At 38.1% G+C, this 19,656-nt stretch overlaps 1 protein-coding gene across 4 annotated transcripts in view; it reads right to left on the reverse strand.

Moving 5' to 3' along the window:
- PPARGC1B (PPARG coactivator 1 beta) overlaps positions 1-19,656 on the reverse strand; it is a 166,792-nt gene that overhangs the window by 37,832 nt on the left and 109,304 nt on the right. For all 4 annotated transcript variants that reach the window (XR_012473776.1, XM_074212659.1, XM_074212658.1 and 1 more), the window contains exons 2-3: positions 13,743-13,922; positions 1,075-1,290 (exon numbers count right to left, since the gene is read on the reverse strand). Coding sequence is in view for 3 of the 4 variants with exons in the window: in XM_074212659.1 (XP_074068760.1) it covers positions 1,075-1,290; positions 13,743-13,922 (396 nt within the window). In the remaining variant the exon portion in view is untranslated. The remainder of the gene's footprint in view (positions 1-1,074; positions 1,291-13,742; positions 13,923-19,656) is intronic.

Here is a 19,656-nt window from a genome sequence, read left to right on the forward strand (position 1 = left end):
TGACTTTGAAGACGCTTCGAAGGGTCTCAGGGACCAGAGTTCCCAGGACAACATTGAGAATCACTGCACTAGGGTTACCGCCATAGGATTGAAGAGGAAAAAGACCATTAATAAATAATGTACATAATGGGAACATTTCTCTTTAGGCCATAATCTCAACCCTAAAGGCATTCTCAATCTACAGATGGGGAAAGTGACCATTACGTGGAAAGGACTTGCCCACAGTCACACTGTCAAAAAAGAATACAGATAGGATTAGAATTCAAACTGACTAATTCTCAGACAAGTATTCTTTTCACTTTGTGGTCATCAACTCTTTTATTTATTTATTTATTTTTACAAGGCAGTGAGGTTAAGTGACTTGCCCAAGGTCACACAGTTAGATAATTATGTGTCTGAGACTGCATTTGAACTCAGGTCCTCCTGACTCCAGGGCCAGTGCTGCATCCACTGTGCCACCTAGCTACCCCAGGTCATCAACTCTTGTTAATGTCTCAGAGAGAAGCTGGCAAGGAGTTTGATTCCCAGATTGGGAAGGAAAACAGAAACAGAGGCATGAGCTTATCAAGCTGGAATCCAGACATGGGAATCCTAGGAGGATATAAGAAACATTAGAGATCATTTAATCCTAACCCCTTTCTTTTCCAGATGATATAACTGAGGTCCCAGGAACTTAATGAGCACATAGTGACATCAAATGGTAAAGTTAGGATTGAAATAGCACCCCTCCAAGTCACTTAACCCCATTATCTTACAAAAAATAAAATACTGCCAGGGTTCTTAGCCAAGTAGTACTCTGGTGGCAATATAAAGAAATACCAACCTTCTAAGTATAATGTTTCTTCCATATGACACATGTACATACATGTAGTCATTCAAACTGGACTTCCACCCCTCCTCACTCAATCCCCCCACCCCCCACCCCCCGCAAAAGAAAACCTGACCTAGGGATAAGTCTAAAGTAGAGGGGTGGGAACCAGGGAAAGTGCACACTTTTGTACCCATCATATCCATGTAGCCAGTTTATCATAGGCTATGTAATTTCAATTAAATAGTAGTAAGAAATAGTCTTACCAGAGAAAGTTCATCAACCTCAGACCCAAGAGCCTGCAGCCCATCCAGAGAATCAGAACTGGCTTTAGGTGAGGGGACAGGTGAGGTAGGGCCTGGAGTGGGCACATCCTCATCTTCCAGAGTGTGAAAAGCTGCCAGGCCCATGTCTTCTTCCTGGATATCATCCAGGGTTTCAGTCAGAGCAGCCAACAAGGCCTCATTTTCACCACTTATGATCTAAAATAGGGAAGAAGGATTTATGTGATTAACAGATGATGGTATCATAGAAGCAAGAAAACCCTTTGGGCTGGGGTTCGTGGACCTTTCCCTTTTTTCTGCTACCATCACTCTGCACACATAGCTCAATTCTCTGCAGAACACAGAGCAGGTGTTATATAACTATTTCACAGTTTTATAGATTGTTAGAGCTGGAAGGTTCCTCAGAGATTATCTAGTTCAAACCTTTCACTTTATAGATGAGAAAAATGAGACCTATGGAAAGGAAGTAATTTTCTTATGGTCATGAATCCAGTCAGTAGCAGAGCTAGGACCAAAAGGCCTGAATGAATGAATCCAGTATTCTATGAAAGAAAGGTTAGACAGAAAAGGAAAGAAATGAAAGGAGGAAGAGAGAGAGGCAAGAAAGGAGAGGAAAGGAAAAAGAAAGAAAAGGAGCAAGAAGGAAGAAAGGAAAGAGTGATGAAAGGAATAAGAGGGAGGGGAAAAAAGAAAAGGGAAGCTTGATAGATAGATGGATGGGTATGGGTACCACCTAATTTTTTTTTCAAAAAGATCCTGAATCTTGATAAAGATGTTTTTAGAGTTTTGAGTGAAATATTTACAAAAGATGGGAAAACAAAACTAGACAAAATGTAATTATTCAGGATAAGCTTGTTGATGATACTACTTTCTATTTCCTCTTACTAGACTGTAAGCTCCCTGAGGTGGATCCTATCTAACTTTGCATTTCATTCAATTCCTAGCATTGTATACAGGAGAAGATCATTAATATTTGTTGCTAAATAATAATTATGTTTGTCCATTTTTGAAGAAGACCACAGCATCAGGGAGGTGATGCTATGACAAGCATGTGTATTGGATTTGAGTGAAGGGATGATGTGCTAAATCACCACCCTCACTTTTTCCTCTGGAAAGGAAGGAGGAAAGAATTAATATCTTCACTTCCAGAAAAGCTTCCTCATCTTCTCTGCTTAATTTCTAGAGCAATTCAACTCAGCAAAGCAAAGATGGGCAGAACTGTGGAGGAAAGAAATCTGACTTGGAGGTCAGGAGATCTGGATTTAAATCCCAGCTTTATCATTACATGTCTTTTCACATTTCTAAGACTCATTTTTTTTGGTATATTGGATGAAGTTGGACTAGGTTATCTCAATGTCATTTTATCTCTAAGACACTGATGCTTTTAAGTCTTAGTCAAGTCAGAACCAGCATGAACCCAAATAAAGGCATGCTATCCAGGAGCTGGACTGGCTGCCTCCAATGTACCTCTTTTGTCTATTGATCAATGTTAGAAATTCCACTATCAGGAATGTCATTCCTTTGGATATAAAACTTGAATTCCTTTGAAATATAAATTTCCTTAGGAGGTTTAACTTTAAGTTGGTTTCTGTCACTGACATCTTGAAAAGAATGCATTTCAAATTTTTACCTAAAAACCAATTTTGAGAGGGGGGACAGGAGTGAAAGTCAAAGTATCTACATCTTGTCTAGGCCTTTTCACTTCAAATAAAATGATCTTTCTTATTAACCACAGATATCTGACTATTTTATTCATTTCTGATGCTCCTACATCATAGGTCCTTGTAGGTGACCTTGGAAAAATCCATATCTACTGAGGATGATGATCACAGGGTGGTCCAGGCTACCTCCCAAGTCTGTAATAGAGTATAGGTCAACGGAACACACAGTCAGGGAAATCATTGGCCACTTTCCAGGAAAATTCAGAGAGCTGAAGGAGAAATGAGGAGAAAGTATAGATTCCTCCAAAGCAGTAGATCTCATTATTTCAAGGTGAAACATAATTTGCAATTATCCTCATTTGCTCTCTGACAACCTTGCTTTGGTCATTAGCTCAGCAAGCAACCAATGAGGTACAGGGGTGTCAAGATGCAAAGACAGTATATCAGTGTATTGGGGAACAGTATTGGAGCATCTCTCTGGAGGGATGATATGAATTCACCAAAATATGAGGGGAGGTCACATGTGAGAGATGCCGTATAAATATGCTGCTGATATATTAAGGTGGCTCCCTACAGTGAGTGATACCAGGGAAACACAAATCTAAATTGAATTAATATGAAACTGTGCAATGAGTGATGTGAGCAAAGAGAAAGGGGGTATTTCTATCTACATGCCATGTATTAGCACTGCAGAGGAAGGAAAGGGGAAGGTACCCTGAACATGAAAATATAGGGGTATCAGACTACTGACCATGGCATCATTTCTTTATTTATCTGATATCCTGAACTCTGATACTATACTTTCCCAAATACTTTCAGATCTGGACCTAGACTCAGGAACTAATTTTAGTTCAAATCCTGCTTCAGATACTCATTAGCTTGTATCTCTAGGTAAGTGAGGCATAAACTTCCTCATCCATAAAATGTAGAAGTTGAACCTGAGGGCCTCTAAGCTAAATCAGATAGCTAGCTGACTCAGTGGATAGAGCACTGGACCTGGAGATAGGGAGACTCATCTTCCTGAGTCAAATCTGACTTCAGACACTTACTACTCATATGACCCTGGGTAAGTCACTTAACCCTGTTTGCCTCAGTTCTTCTGTAAAATGAGCTGGAGAAGGAAATTGCTAACTAATCCAGTATCTTTGCCAAGAAATACCAAAGGGAGTCAAACAACTCAACAATAAGTTCTAAATCTACAAGCCTAAGATTTTAATGTGATTTCTGAAGTTGGATTTATCACTGGAAAGAGACATGAAGATTTGGATACATTGAGCTGTTATATTTCTCAATGTGAATTAATTTTAAAAATCTCTATTAAAAATCTACTCTAGGGGCTGCTAGGTGGATAGAGCACCAGCCCTGGAATCAGGAGTACCTGAGTTCAAATCCAGCCTCAGACACTTAATTACCTAGCTGTGTGGCATTGGGTAAGCCGTTTAATCCCATTGCCTTGTAAAAAAACCTAAAAAAAAATCTACTCTATCAACTGCATTTGTAAATATATGAGACTTTTAGTCTTGGAACTAAAAGTCTCAGACTAGAGTATTGGAATTTGAAGCAGGAAGACCTCAGTTAAAATCTGATCTCAGACACATAGCAGCTGTGAGGCCCCGGGAAAGTCACTTAACCTGTCAACCTCAGTTTCCTTGTCTGTAAAGTAAGGATAATAATACCTACCTATCAGGATTTTTATGAAAATAAAATGAGATATTTGTAAAGTACTTTACAAACTTTAAAAATCATAAATACAGGATTGGCTAAGTGGTACAGTGGATAGAGCACCAGCCCTTGGAGTCAGGAGAACCTGAGTTAAAATGTGGCCTCAGACATTTAATAATTACCTAGCTGTGTGGCCTTGGGTAAGCCACTTTACCCCATTGCCTTGCAAAAAAAAAATCATGAATACTATATATCATCATCAGCATCATCATTTATTATTGCTGTTGTGACTGATCAGTGAGAGTCAAACTCCCAATGGTCTAGACACCCTACTTAGAAAACACTAACAAAATTGAGGGTCTGAACCTGGAGGCCAGAGAAATGATTGTGTTGTCTGTTGCTACTATTTGGAAATTTGGAAGGCATTCTTTGAGCCCAGACTAGCTGGCACAGTGGGGGGGCGGGGGGAGATATCCCAGTGGTCTTAATTGTAACACCTAAAAATTCATTGAAATTAAATATCATTTGTAATCTATCATGAGGCAATGGGTTCCAACAAAATGGATCCATTACTTGACCCCTCTTTGCAGCCCTTGCACAGGGCAAATTCTCCCAATTTGATTTAGGCAACAGGTACAAGGAAAAGAACACTGGATTTTGCATCAGACTATCAAAGTTTGTGTTTTGGCCTTATTTAGTCACCTACTTGTGATCTACAATATTAAGTAAATCCTTTCCCCTCTCCCTAAGTCTCAATTTCCTTACCTATAAAATGGGGATATAGATAAGGAAACTGAGACTACCTACCTACCACATACCTGAAGGAAAACTGTTGAGTTTAAAACACTATAGTAATGAGAGTTGTTGACCTCATCCAAATTCTAATCCACAGGTCAGGAATCTTGTTTAGTATGTCTAGGCTAGACTCACTGAACTTGACTGATTTACAGAATTCAATTCAACTTTATTAGGTGCCCACTACGCACAAAGCACTATGGTCCTTGCTGGAGAAACAAGAGAGGTCGGGGATGGATACTTGTGTCCCAAATACCCATGAGTTTGCTGTGACTGGCAATTCAAGATTTCCTTTGATTGACAAAATTCTAAAATTAGAGGGAGGGGAGATGTAGCAGGAGAAAAACAAGTAAGTAGCAGATGAAGACAAGAAAATTGAAGTTAAAATATCTCTCATCTCTTCTTAGAAGGAAATGTACTTTGCGATTTCTTGATAGAGAAATCTGAAAAGAATTGACTTCAAATCCTGAGACTGCCATTTTTCTCCTCTGTGACCTTAATGGCATCACCTCAACTTTTCTATATAAAATAAGGTAGCTTGATTTAATGATGTCTAAATACATTCCAAGACCAAACCCTATGGATCTTAGGATCTTTGTACCCTTTGTACCCATTGGTTTAGAATCCAAGTATCTAAGAAAATTATTTTTAAGTAATACTGCTTGGTGTTACTACTGCCTGTGTGACCCTGGGCAAGTCAACTAACACCTTTTCCTGAATAATAATAGAAGCATCTACCTCTCAAAGCTATTGTGAGGATCAAATGTGATAATATTTGTAAGAAACTTAGCACAGGGCTGGCACATAGCAGGTACCTAATAAGTCTTGTTCCCTTTTCTCCCTCACTCCTTATTGAAAAAATATTTTCAAATGACAATACTGCCCCATTCTGTCTCTCCCACCCAGCTTCACACAAAGACCCTCATTCTTGGGATCAAAATGTTGTTGGATGACTTTCCCACTCCTTCTCTTATTCAATTCTGGCTCTGGATTCCTCAGCCCTGAGAGAATTGGCAGAAATGCTATTTCATCACATGAATACTGCCCTCCCTCCCTTCTACCCTCATGGCCTTTTTCTTCCACTCCAATTCAATCCAATCCAATCCAAGCCTGTCTGGCCTTTCTTGAAGAAGTTTATCTGAAATAGAGATCTTGTGATAGTTTCTTGAATGTCCTGGCTCCATTTCAAGGACAGAAGCAATAGATGATAGAGGGGGTGGGGAGATGGGGGGGGTAGATGAGGGTGGGGAGATGTGGAAAGATGGAACCAAAGGGTTTGTTATTTTTGTAACTAAATCTAAAAAAGGAAAGGGCATAGGGAGTCTCTCCGCTGGCTTGGACAGCGGTAACCTGCAGCTCATCTCCTGGGAGCACAGGACTGAAGCACAGGGCTTCATGAAAACTGAGGGGAATGAGACAAGGTTACAATAGAATGCTAGAAATAGAGAAGCTCTTAAAGCACAGGTCCTGTCTATCTCCCATTTTTGTATTCTAGCTCTGAAGAATATAGAGCCCTAATTTAAGATTTACAAAACTCTTTCCATAAATCACTTCTCATTCAATTCTCTCCACAACCTGGTAGGGGATGTCTAGTTATTATCCGCCTTTTACAGGTGAGAAAACTGAGTCTGGGAGAGCTTATCTGATTTGCCTAGTGTCACACAACAAGTAAGAGTCTAATCTTCACATCTAACCACTTAACTTCCCTTTGCACCTCTGTTATTTTGTTCTATTTGGGGATAAATCAATAATCAGTTATAAAACACCTACTATGTCCCAGACACTGTGCTAAAAGTCCTTCTAGTTTTAGTATGAATGACAAAATATTCACCAAGCATTTACTATCTGTAGAACACTGGAGATAGAAAGTCTGTAACCAGTCTCCAAGTATTTGCTATGGTGGCTGACATAGGAATCCTATGACCTGGAAAAGACAGTAAGCTAAGGACCTTCTAGGATAGATTTCCAACCCATATGCATCCTCCTAAAGGGTACAAGAAGTTTGTGGCAGGTAAATACAAGGAATATTTGGTAAATTAATATATTATCTTACTGAAATATTCTACAAGTGGCATAAGTAGGAAAAAGTGATTGAATAAAGCTTTTTTGTACGAAAAACTAATGTCTTTTATTTGATCATGCATATGCATTCTATATCTAGGATTTATTTCTATTCCTACCGATTAAGGGAGAAAATAGAAAAGTTTACCAAAAGCCATGGGATACAGAGAGAAAAGGATTAAAAACAAATTGAGGGACAGATAGCCATAGCCCTGGATAGTTAGGAGGACCTGAGTGCAAATGAGACCTCAGATATGTAATAGCCATGTGATCCTGGGCAAGTCACATAACTCTATTGCCTCAAAAAAAAAAAAAGAAAGAAAGAAAGAAAGAAAGAAAAGAAATTGAGCCATAGGGAAGCTACTTGCCTAAATTAGACTAGATTAGACTAGAATGACTTTCAGGCAGGGGATCTTTAGATTCTCCCAAAAACCTTATGAGGTGGCCAGGGCAGGCATTTCCTCTTTTGTTTATCTAGCTGGAAACTGATACCTAGAGAAGTCTCCCTCCCTGGGCAGTCTGGGCTAATGCACCCAGACCCTAGAAATAGCTCTCTTTGTTCCCACCCTGCTATCACTGACAACAGGACAGAGTGTACACTCTGCTCACCAGTCATTTTGCTTTAATAGCAGAGCAAAAGAAGCAAGAGCTATTCAACAGCAGGAGGCTCCCACAACCCTCCTTCCTCCCTCCTTTTACTCCACTCATTCCCTCTGGAAACTGAGTGCAAATTAACCATGGCTTTTGTCAGTAGAGCAAGGGATATTAATAGATACAGAGATGCAGTGCAGCTTGCTCCACCCCCAGCCCTCCTCTGGTCCTCCTCTTCTGGATAATCTAAAGCTGGGAGAAAATTCATCTTAAAGTAATTTGAGGAGAAATCCCCTGGAAAAACTAGGAGGCAACTTAATTTTAGGGAAAGGGAATTGGACTGGGTGTCTTGAGACTTTGGTCCCCATCCTGGCTGGGCCATTAAATTACAGGTGTGTCACAGGTTCCTCTTAGCAAAATGCAGAACAGTAAAGGAAATATTAGAGGCAAAAGGGTTTGGTAAAGCACAAAGTTGCATGTAAATTCAAGTTAATTGTTCTTCAGGGCTTATTTCAAGTGCCCCTCTTCCAAGAAACGTTCCCTGATACCTCAAAGTCAGAAGCAATCTTTCCTGATCCTGTGTGTGTGTGTGTGTGTGTGTGTGTGTGTGTGTGTGTCCATGTGCATGCATGAGTGTCCTTTATTATGAATCCACCACTTTTTTGAATTATCATTATCTGTGGTCATACATGTGCTCTTATCATTACTATTAGAAACAGAACTCCTTAAAAATAGGAATCAGACCTTGTTTATCAGGATATTTCCCCCCAGTACTTAGTATATATAGTTAAGTTCTCAATAATTATTAAGTGGAATCAAAACTTGATTGACTGTTAAAGGAAAGTGATGATAATATGGTGATAACAGCTTCTTAAAGGAGGACAAGCTGAGGAGGTAGGAGGAAAATTCAAATAAATTGAGAAACTAAGTGTGGAGTAGAAAAAATAGAGGTGGAAAGTACTATAGTCTATGATATTAGTAACTGAGTATTTGACCCTTGGTCTATGCTCTTCTTCATCAGCCATACTCTACTATATACTTCCCTCACTCCCTCAGGAGTCTTATAATAAAGTAGGAAGAAAGGAAAGGGAAAAAAGTTACAGAAAATATATTTTTTAAAAGTTCAATAACCATAGGTAAATCCTAAATAAACTGTGATCCTATAAGAAGTGGGGGGAAAGTGTGGGTGGAAAGAGAATTATTTTCTCATTTCTCCTTTCCAGGGACAAACTTGATCATTATAATTCCAAATCATTTGGTTGGGGTTTTGTTTGCATTGTTCATTACAGTATGGTGTGCATTGTCTGATAGTTCAGGAAATTTTGCTTTGTTTTCAGTTGATAGAAATCTTTCCATGCTTCAATGAATTCAATATTTTCATAATTTCTGACAGCACAATAGTATTCCATTATATTCACTTACCATAATTTGTTTGACCATCCACAAAAAATACTCCTAAAAAATTTTGCTGTGTATATATAGACTTTCTTTATGCCACTAACCCTGAAGTCTATGTTTACCAATAGAATCTCTGGAGTAGGGGGTGGCTAGGTGGTGCAGTGGCTAAAGCACCGGCCCTGGAGTCAGGAGTACCTTGGGTTCAAATCTGGTCCCAAACACTTAATAATTACCTAGCAGTGTGGCCTTGGGCAAGCCACTTAACCCCATTTGCCTTGCAAAAAAAATTCTAAAAAACAAACAAACAAAATCTCTGGAGTATGGATATTTTAATGTTTACATAATTCTAGATTTTTTCTAAAATGGTTGTATACCATTTGAGAACCACCCATTCCCCAACATGTAATCCTATAATCCACTGACTAATTCCATCTTTTGTTATCTTTGTCAATTTGCTGAATGTGCTTTGAAACTTTAGGTTTGTTTTGATTTGCATTTCTCTTATCATTTATGATTTGGAGTTTTCTTCCACTTGGTTGTAAACAATTTGCAACTCTCTTTTTTGGATTGTTAGTTTAAATTTATATTTTTTCTATTTTTTTATATCACCATCATATCCCAAGTATGCCTTGCCCTCCTCCTCCATGACAGTCATCCCATAAGACAAATAGTAGTTTTAGAAGGGGGAAAAATCAGCACAAGTAATTTATACATTGAAAAAGTCTGAAAATATGTGTAATATTTGTAACCACCATCACCAAGAGGTAGTTAGCTACATTGGGGGTATTTTCTCATATCTCCCCATTACAATCCACCTTGATCTTTATAATTTTGTTACCTTTACTTTTGTTTTTTTGGTGTCCTTTCCATTTTCTTGGTTTTGCTTACTTCACTCTGCAACAGTTCATAAAAATCTTGCCATGCTTCTTTGTATTCATCACATACATCATTTTTATGGTACAGTAGTATTTCATTAAATCTATATACCACAGTTTAGTCATTCCCCAGTAGTTGGGTACCTACTTTGTTTCCAATTCTTAGCCATCATAAAAGATGCTACTGTTAGTGTACCTACTTTTCCACAATCCCTCCAGTATTGACTACTGCCATTTTGGTTGGTCATTTTTACCAATTTTTCAGGATGTGAGGTGATATCTTTTTTTTAAAGGTTTTATTTATTTTGAGTTTTACAATTTTTCCCCTAATCTTACTTCCCTCCCCCACCCCACCCCCACAGAAGGCATTTTGCCAGTCTTTACATTGTTTCCATGGTATACATTGATCCAAATTAAATGTGATGAGAGAGAAATCATATCCTTAAGGAAGAAACATTAAGTATAAAAGATAGCAAGATCAGACAATAAGATATCAGTTTTTTTCTAAATTAAAGGGAATAGTCCTTGATCTTTGTTCAAATTCCACAGTTCTTTCTCTGGATACAGATGACATTCTCCATTGCAGACAGCCTCAAATTGTCCCTGATTGTTGCACTGATGGAATGAATGAATGAGTCCATCAAGATTGATCATCGCCCCCATGTTGCTGTTAGGGTGTACAGTGTTTTTCTGGATCTGCTCATCTCACTCAGCATCAGTTAATACAAATCCCTCCAAGCTTCCCAGAATTCCCATCCCTCCTGGTTTCTAATAGAACAATAGTGTTCCATGACATACATATACCACAGTTTGCTAAGTCATTCCCCAACTGAAGGACATTTGCTTGATTTCCAATTCTTTGCCACCACAAACAGGGCTTGCTATGAATATTTTTGTACAAGTGATGTTTTTACCTTTATTCATCATCTCTTCAGGTTATAGACCCAGTAGTGGTATTGCTGGGTCAAAGGGTATGCACATTTTTGTTGCCCTTTGGGAGTATTCCAAATTTCTCTCCAGAAAGGTTGGATGAGTTGTGAGGTGACATCTTAGTGATGTTTTAATTTAAATTATCTTGTTGATGATCTGAAATATTTTTTTTTATGTGATTGGGAATACTTGTTCATATCTTTTGACCACTTATCCATTGGGTGATGGCCTTTTGGTCTTATATATTTCTGCTAATTGTCTAAATAGCTTATCAGAGATATTTGATACAAGTTTTTTTATTTCCTCACTAAAACAATTTTCCTTTTCTATTCCAGTTGCACTGGAATAGCCTTGAGTACAATTTCATGTACTCAAATTTGAGTACAATTTCATATGCTCAAAATTATCTTTTATACATTTTGTATTTACTTCTGTACCCAGAACTGTGAAAAATATGTTGTTACTTTCTAAATTTTTCTAATTTTTTTTATGGCATGAACTTTATTATTGCCATCATATATCTGTTTTGAATTTATTATGAAATGTAGTGTAGAAATAATGCTAAATCTAATTTTTGCCATCCTATTTTCTGGTATTTCCAGAAGTTCTTATTATTGGAAGCTTTTTTCTAGATAATTTATTTTTTAGGTTTACTGAACATAGGATTGAGTTCAGTTATTTTTCTTTGTCTTTTCTATTTCATCAATCCTTTTCTATTTTTCAAGCAATAACAAATATGTTGGTGATTATTTCCCTTTCATTCTGATTTTTTCCATGATTTTCCTTCATATTCTAGATCTTTTGTTTCTCCAAATGGATTTTATTATTATTTTATTATATTATTTTACATTATCATATGTTATATTGGGATACGGCAGCTAGGTGGTACAGTGGATAGAGCACTGGTCTTGAAGTCAGGAGGATAGGAATTCGAATCCAGCCTCAGACATTTGACTACTGCTGGCTGTGTGACTTTGCACAAGTCACTTAACCCTTATTGACTTGCATCCAGGATCATTCCCAGTCATCCTGATTTATATCTGACCATTGGACCCAGGTGTCTCTGAAGAAGAAAGTGAGTCTGGCGACTTAATATAGTATTTCCTTCACTAGAATCCAATTCATGTGGTTGTCATGGTATTACCTCCATGATGCTGTGATCTTCTTCAAGAACAGATGGGACAGATGGGATAGAGATTTGGGTCTGGAGTCAGAATAAATCTAAGTTCAATTCTGGTCTCACTGACCATGGGCAAGTCACCTAATTTCTCATTATCTCATTTTCCTCAGCTGTAAAATGAGGACAATAACAGGGATACCCCTAACCCTAACCTTAACCCTATCTCCCAGGGTTGTTGCAAGGATTAAAGGAAATGAAAGTAAAGTACTTAGCATGTTCCCTGCAAGTAGGAAACACCATGTAAATGTTTATTTCTTTCCCTTCTCCATTTCATTCAGCTCTGTACAGTATCTCATTGGTAGTTTGATTGATATAGCACTAAAAAATTTAAAATTAATTAAAACTTTAAAATAAATTTGAAAGTATTGCCATTTTTATTTTAGTGGCATGGTCCAGACATGAACTCTGCACATTTAAGTTGTTCTTTGAATCCTAAAGGAATGTTTTATAGGTTCAACCATACAGGAACTGAATGTGTAGTAGCAGATTACCTCCCAGATATATTTCATAGTTATTTTGAAGGGGACTTCCCTTTCTTTGATTACTCCTGGATTTTACCATTATTATATAAACATGCTATTTATTTATGATGTGCTCATTTTTAGCCTACAATTTTATCAAAGCTATTATCTCAACTAATTTCTTTACTAATTCCCTAAGATTTTCTATGTCATCTTCAAATAGAGATTATTTTGTCTTTTCTCTATCTATATTTAAACTTTTAATTTTTTTTTTGTTTTATTGCCAACAATTCTAGAAATAAATCAAATAATAGTGGGGGGGGTATTTTTGCTTTACTCCTGTATTTCTTGAGAAAGCTCCTAGTGTTTCATCATTATATAAATAATACTAGATTGAAGGGAAAATATCTCTGTGCCTAAATGACTTGTTCATTGTCAGAGGTTGAATTTGGGAGGTTTTCATTTTTTTTTAAATTTATTTAAGGCAATGGGGTTAAGAGTGACTTGCCCAGGAGATGGCTAGGTGGCACAGTGGATAGAGCACCATCCCTGGAGTCAGGAGTACCTGAGTTCAAATCTGGCATCAGACACTTAATAATTTACCTAGCTGTGTGGCCTTGGGCAAGCCACTTAACCCCATTTACCTTGCAAAAACCTAAAAAAAAAAGAAAGAGAGAGAGTGACTTGCCCAAAGCTAGGCTATTTTTGAGTGTCTGAGGTCATATTTGAACTCAAGTCCACCTGACTCCAGGGCCTGTATTCCATCCACTGTGCCACCTAGCTGCCCCCCAAGGTCTTCATTTTTAATATGATCATGTTAACTTTTTCCTAACCTTGTATTCCTGGAATAAATACAACTTGAGTATAATAAATAATTTTTTGAAAATAAATTATTTTAATCTTTTTTGCCAGGACTTCATTGAAAACTTATGTATTGATTGCATGGATATATCAACTTCTTTTTTAAAAAATAAGATGATGAATTTCATTAGGCAAGGGTTATCACTCTGCAGTATGAACATATAGAAGGACAAACCTGGAAAAGTTCTGAGTCTTCCCCACAGGTGCCACACTGACCAAACCCATTTTCTGATGTCTCAGGGCCCCACTGAAGCTCACTGAAGCAGCTGGCAGAATCCAAGTCACTGGCATCCAACTGGGAAAGGTCAAGGTCTTGGAAGTCTTCGTAGAGATGCTCCTCCCCTGCGCCCCCACACTGGAGAGACAGGAAAAGGGAAAAAATCCAATGACTATTGATCTTGCTAGATTTTCCACACTGAAACAAATGAAAAATATTACAGCCATTGGTGCTGTCAGTTCATGTCTAGGTTCCTAAGTTTCTGGGAGTTAAGGAGGAAGGAGCTCTCATTGCCATCATGGCTATACAGAGAACCAGGATTAAGAGAAGGCAGCTTCATTCTGCAGCAACTCAATGTGGGGGTAAGGAAGTAGTGATGCATAACCATGTACATTTTTTCATGGTTTTTTTCCCCTAAATGAACATAAAATCATAGGCTTTGGAGTTGTCAGGTCCCTTAGAGATATCTAACCCAACCCCTCCATTTCACAAATGAAGAAAATGATGCTCAGAAAGTTTTAAGTGGTTTGTCCAAGGTCAAACAGTAAGTACTAGAGCAGGGTTTCAAACTCAGTGATTTTTTTTTTATTTTTTTATTTTTTTACTACATCATGTTGAAAATCTTACACAATGATCTCCAGGGCTTTAGTCTTGATGAGTCAAATCATCTATGTTAAAATGATACAAGCATAGCCAGTGGTGGATGATTACTCACTTTTAAACCTCATCTTGGTGCACACATGCTATGCAAAGCTCTACTACTCTTCCATTATTTGGCTAGCTCTGGCCTCTGTTGGTCAGCCATAATCCTCATGGCTCCACTAAACTATTTCTTCCACAAAGGCCTCCAACTTCCAATCTCTACTTATGATTTAAATAGTCCTTTAGGTTTGCCTCCCACTTCTTTCATGTTGAGATGATAGATTATAGATTCAGGTGAGGCATACATTTTCAGGAATGGCTATTAATTTTTGTTTGACTCTACACATTTGTCCCAGCGAAGTGCAGGCAGTGGTCAGGGATAGAAGAGATGTGGAAAAAACATTTTTAAGCAGCTTCTCTGTGCTGACCATGGGCAGCTAGGTGGCACAGTGACAGAACATCATACCTGGAGTTACAGGACTTATCTTCTGAATTCAAATCCAGCTTCAGACAATTACTAGCTGTGTGACCCTTAACTTACCCTATTCACCTCAGTTCCCTCATCTGTAAAATGAGCTGGAGAAAGTAATGACAAACCACTCCAGTATCTTTACCAAGAAAACCACAAATGGGGTCACAAAGTGTCAGACATGCCATAACAACAAATGTACCAGTCATTGTGCTAAACACTTAAAAATATTTGATTCTAACAACAACTATGGCAGGTAGGAGCTATTATTATCTCCACTTTACAGTTGAGACAAACAGGGCTAAGTGACTTGCCCAGGATCACACAGCTAAGATGTTCAAGGCCAAGCTTGAACTCATGTCTTTCTGATTTCAGTTCTACTCTCTGCAACATCTAGCTAATTCGAATAAGTATTATGGTTCATTTGCTGAGGTTTTAAGAAAACGATAGCACCTGCCTAGGAGAAGATAGGAGTGCTGGGCATCATCTGAGACAAATGAGTTGACAATCCACCCCTAACTATATTATCTTCCTGTTGGCAATAAGACAAGAAAAAGAAAATATCCTCACTTATTGTCTCCCAGATTAGACTGAAAAATTTAAAGAACTTTTACTGGATTTTCCCCCCTTTGGGAACAATTTATGCTAAACTGGGAAAGCTACTGAAGAATCTGCAAAAGTAGCTAAGTCCATCTTTCTTCCAGTCTGTGCATCAAAAGGATAAGCAAAGGAAAGCTTGAGGGGAAAACCCAAATACCAATATTTTAAGTTTCTTATGTTGTCTGAATCCAAACATCTCACCAGACAGTCTCAATTTATGACTATCGGCAAGTTATTTAACCTTTATAAGGACTAATACAACATAGAGAAAAAAAATATTCCTTAAATACTAATACCTAACTTATTGAAATAGCAACAAATCTTCCCCTTGATCTGATAAATAAGATAACCGTATCACTGTTCAGTTTTATGATATACAGAAACACTCTGCCTGTGAAAACCAGATTAAAAACAACAAATAAAAATAAGATAATTAGCAGGGTTGGGGGAAGAACTGGGGTCAATAGCAGGAGGCAGAATGAAAACAGGAGAGATAGCCTGGACTTCCTGATGCTGAGGGTAAAGATGGAAAATAGATAAATAGCAGACCCAGCACCTTATTATCTCACAGGACTATTAATGGAAGCCCGCAAAGATGGTCCTGAGTCATCAGAAAGATCTATACACTGATGCTAAGTATTCTGTTCTTAGGAAGCTAAGGAAGTATGTGACAGATAATTAAAAATGTTCTCATCCAAAATATGTGTGTGTGTGTGTGTGTGTGTGTGTGTGTGTGTGTGTGTGTGTGTGTGTGTGTGTGTGTGTGTATAAAAGTAAATCCTAGTGTTTGCAAGAGGGAAACTTTCAGGCTGTGAAAGTCTTTTTTCCCAAAGGTACAAGAGGTAAAAATGGAGGTACAGTCAATCTCTGCTTGAAAACAAACCATGCAGACCTTTTTCTATCAGCAACTCAAGTGAACAGCTCTCAGAGTTGTGACTCACACCAATTATGGTCTGGTCATGCACCAAGAATAGGTTTTCAGAAGGGCAATGAAACACACCACAATTCAGCAGCTTCTTCCTGATGAATCAGCAACAATAGAAGACCCCCTCAAAAAAAAAAGGTGTAGGCTCCTCCAAGAGGGTGGAGGTCTAGCCATTTTAAGCTCCCAACAGGTCCTGTCAATCATCCTAGCAATTTCTCTGCCTAGGAAGGTAGCATAGAGTTTCACAGAAAGCTCAGACATAATTATGTATGACAGAAGCAGATTATGCTGAAGGAAACTGTGATATCCTTAGGGTCCTTCAGACTTCTCAGTCATGTCAAAGATGTTAATCCTTCCTTTTTCCCAGGTCTCTGGTACTCTAGAGTACCTAGATGAGGAGAGCATTCTATTTCCTTTGTATATATACCCCATGCCCTCTCTTAGCTGGGATAATTAAACCACACTCACACAGGGAATCCCGCTTCCTTTTCTACCACCTTCACCCAAACTGCTTGACTGATCGCAAGGTCTGGATGAGTTGGGAGACAAGGACTGCATGTCTTCTGATGATATGGAGGCCCCACCATCTACTCTGCTACAGATTCCTCAAATTCTTCAGGCTATACCTTATAGGTTACCAGCTTGGTCATCTCACTTACTTAAAGGTGTCTTATATTATATGTAAGAAACTTCAGCTGCAGGGCAATTAGAAAGGTCAGAAGTCATAAGTATACAAGAGGAGACCAATAGCAAGACCCAGGGCTTAACCCAGTGCTTTTGTCACATGGTAAATATTTCATAAATGCTTTTTCATTCTTTCATTCATTCATTCACTAGTCCCACAGTTATTCAATAATTTTTCAGTCATGTCTCACTCTTCATGACCCCATTTGGAGTTTTCATGGCAAAGATAATGGAATGGTTTGCCGTTGCTTTCACCAGCTTGTTTTACAGATGAGGAAACCAAGGCAAAGAGTATTAACTGACTTGCCCAAGGTCACACATACAAATCTGATATTGGATTTGAACTCAGGAAAATGAGTCTTCCTGACTCCAGGTCCAGCACTCTGTCCACTGTGTTTCCTAGTTGTCTCAGTTCCACTAGTAGGTATTAACAGGATAATGATAGGTTTATTTTTAAATATCCTCACTCATTGTCTCCCAGATTAGACTGAAAGTTCCTTGAGGGCAGGAATTCTCTTTTGCTTCCCCCCCCCCCACTTAGTTTAGTACCATGCCTGGCCCATGGGAAGTACCTCATAAATGTTTAATGATTCATTAAACCACCCTCCTCAATAGTAGCAGTTTCACAGAAGAACCCCATTATTGTCATTGAAACTCAAGAGGTTAAATAATTTCATCAAAGTCACATAACCCACTTTCTGTGTTAGCATAAAACTAGAAACAAAGGGAGTACCCATTCACTGGAGAACAAGGACACTAATTGGGACATGAATAGAAAGAATTCAGAGAAACATGGGAAGACTTGATAAAAAACAAAACAAGGGACAAATTCACAGTAAGTACAACAATACAAAATAACCGAATAAAATCAATTAACAATCATAATATGTAATCATAATGATCAACCTGGGGAGAAATGATAAGAAAATGTACCTGGTCCTATGAAGGACTATGGGTTGCATACACTTTCACATGCAAATGATGTAGGGGAAGAGGGAGCCAAGCATTATGCTAAGGACTTTAAAGATATTCTCTCATTCAATCATTTGATGTGGTTTTGCTTAATGATTTTTCCCCCTTTGTTAAAAGGGAAGATTCATTGGGAGATTATATATAGAAATGATTAAAATAAATACATCAATCAATAAAACAAAAGAAAGAAAAATAGGAAGTTAGTGAGATAGAGATGGACACACATCCAAAGAAGCTTATATCCTGAATCAATTTTCTGCCTCTCTTCTAAATCCCTTCAAAAGAGAGGGAGAAGGATTTAGATTTGGAAAAGAGAGAGCCCACCCTCCATTAAGGAGATTGTACTCTCAGTCTGGTGATAAAGCATCTTATAAACAGTCAAATCTATAAAAATGAAGAGGAACTGTATGAGTTATTACTCATTATGGAGCTAAAGTAAGTGCAGAGAAAGATCCAGAATGATGAAGGAAATCAACTAGAACATTTGATATTTACCCTGGAGGAGACTTAGCACAGACAGGATAGCCTTCTGATATTTGAAACATTGATGTGTGGAATGGGTACACTTGTTTTCCTTGGCCCCAGAGGGCAGAAGCAGGAACAATGGACCAGAGTCACAGCAGAGCACATTTGGCAATATCAAAGAAAAACATCCTAAGTGGAAGCAATTGAGTCACTGAGAACCTGATATCTTAAGGTCTATAAAGCAGAAGTTAGGAGACCATCTGATGTGAAAGGAGTTCCACTGGATCTCAGTGGTCTTTTCTGCCTCAGGTTCAGGCTTTGTGTACAGGATTGGACTCCATGACCCCTGAGATCCCTTCTAATTTGGATTTCTGTGAATCTTGTTTAGGTATTGAACAAAGGGATTTTGAATCAAAGAGCCTGGATTTGAGTCCTATCTGTTATTTAACTATTGTAAAATCTCAGACAAGTCACCAAAACTTACTCATCTGTAAAAATAAAGGATGGAGCTATTGAGGATCTGAACCTGGAGTCTATGAACATAGCTTTTAAAACTCTATTTTGGTAACAGTATTTCAATATAATTGGCTTCCTTTGTATTTTATTTTGAGCATTTACCAACATTATTCTGAAAAGAGGTACAATAAAGTTCACCAGTCTGCTAAAGGAGTCTATGATAACAAAAAAAAAAGATTAAGAACCCTTCATAGAGGTGATATCTAGGGTCCTTCCAGCTCTAAATACTATGATTCTATGAGGAACAGAAGGTCACTGGATAAAGCATTACATTGCTAGTGTGATTTATATATAGCTCTTAGTCTCAAAATTGTAGGGCATCATAGTGGTTAAGTTGCCTGCTTCCTGGGGCAGTAAACCTCTCTTTTTATAGCAAATGGTCATAAAGCTGCTACTTGAACACCTCTGGGGATAGGAAAGATGTTATCTGTTGAGACAATCCATGCTTTTTTTCATGTTGAGCTGGAATTTACCTTCATGTGACTTCCTTTTGTTAGTCCTAGATCTGCCCTTTCTCAAGTGACCCCTTCAAATCTTTAAGACCATGATCATTCTTCTCTACCCTACCTTAAGTTTCCTCTTCTCTTGACTAAACATCT

The sequence above is a fragment of the Macrotis lagotis genome, chromosome 1, assembly GCF_037893015.1.
Source record: "Macrotis lagotis isolate mMagLag1 chromosome 1, bilby.v1.9.chrom.fasta, whole genome shotgun sequence".
In the NCBI taxonomy this organism is placed as follows: Eukaryota; Metazoa; Chordata; class Mammalia; order Peramelemorphia; family Peramelidae; genus Macrotis; species Macrotis lagotis.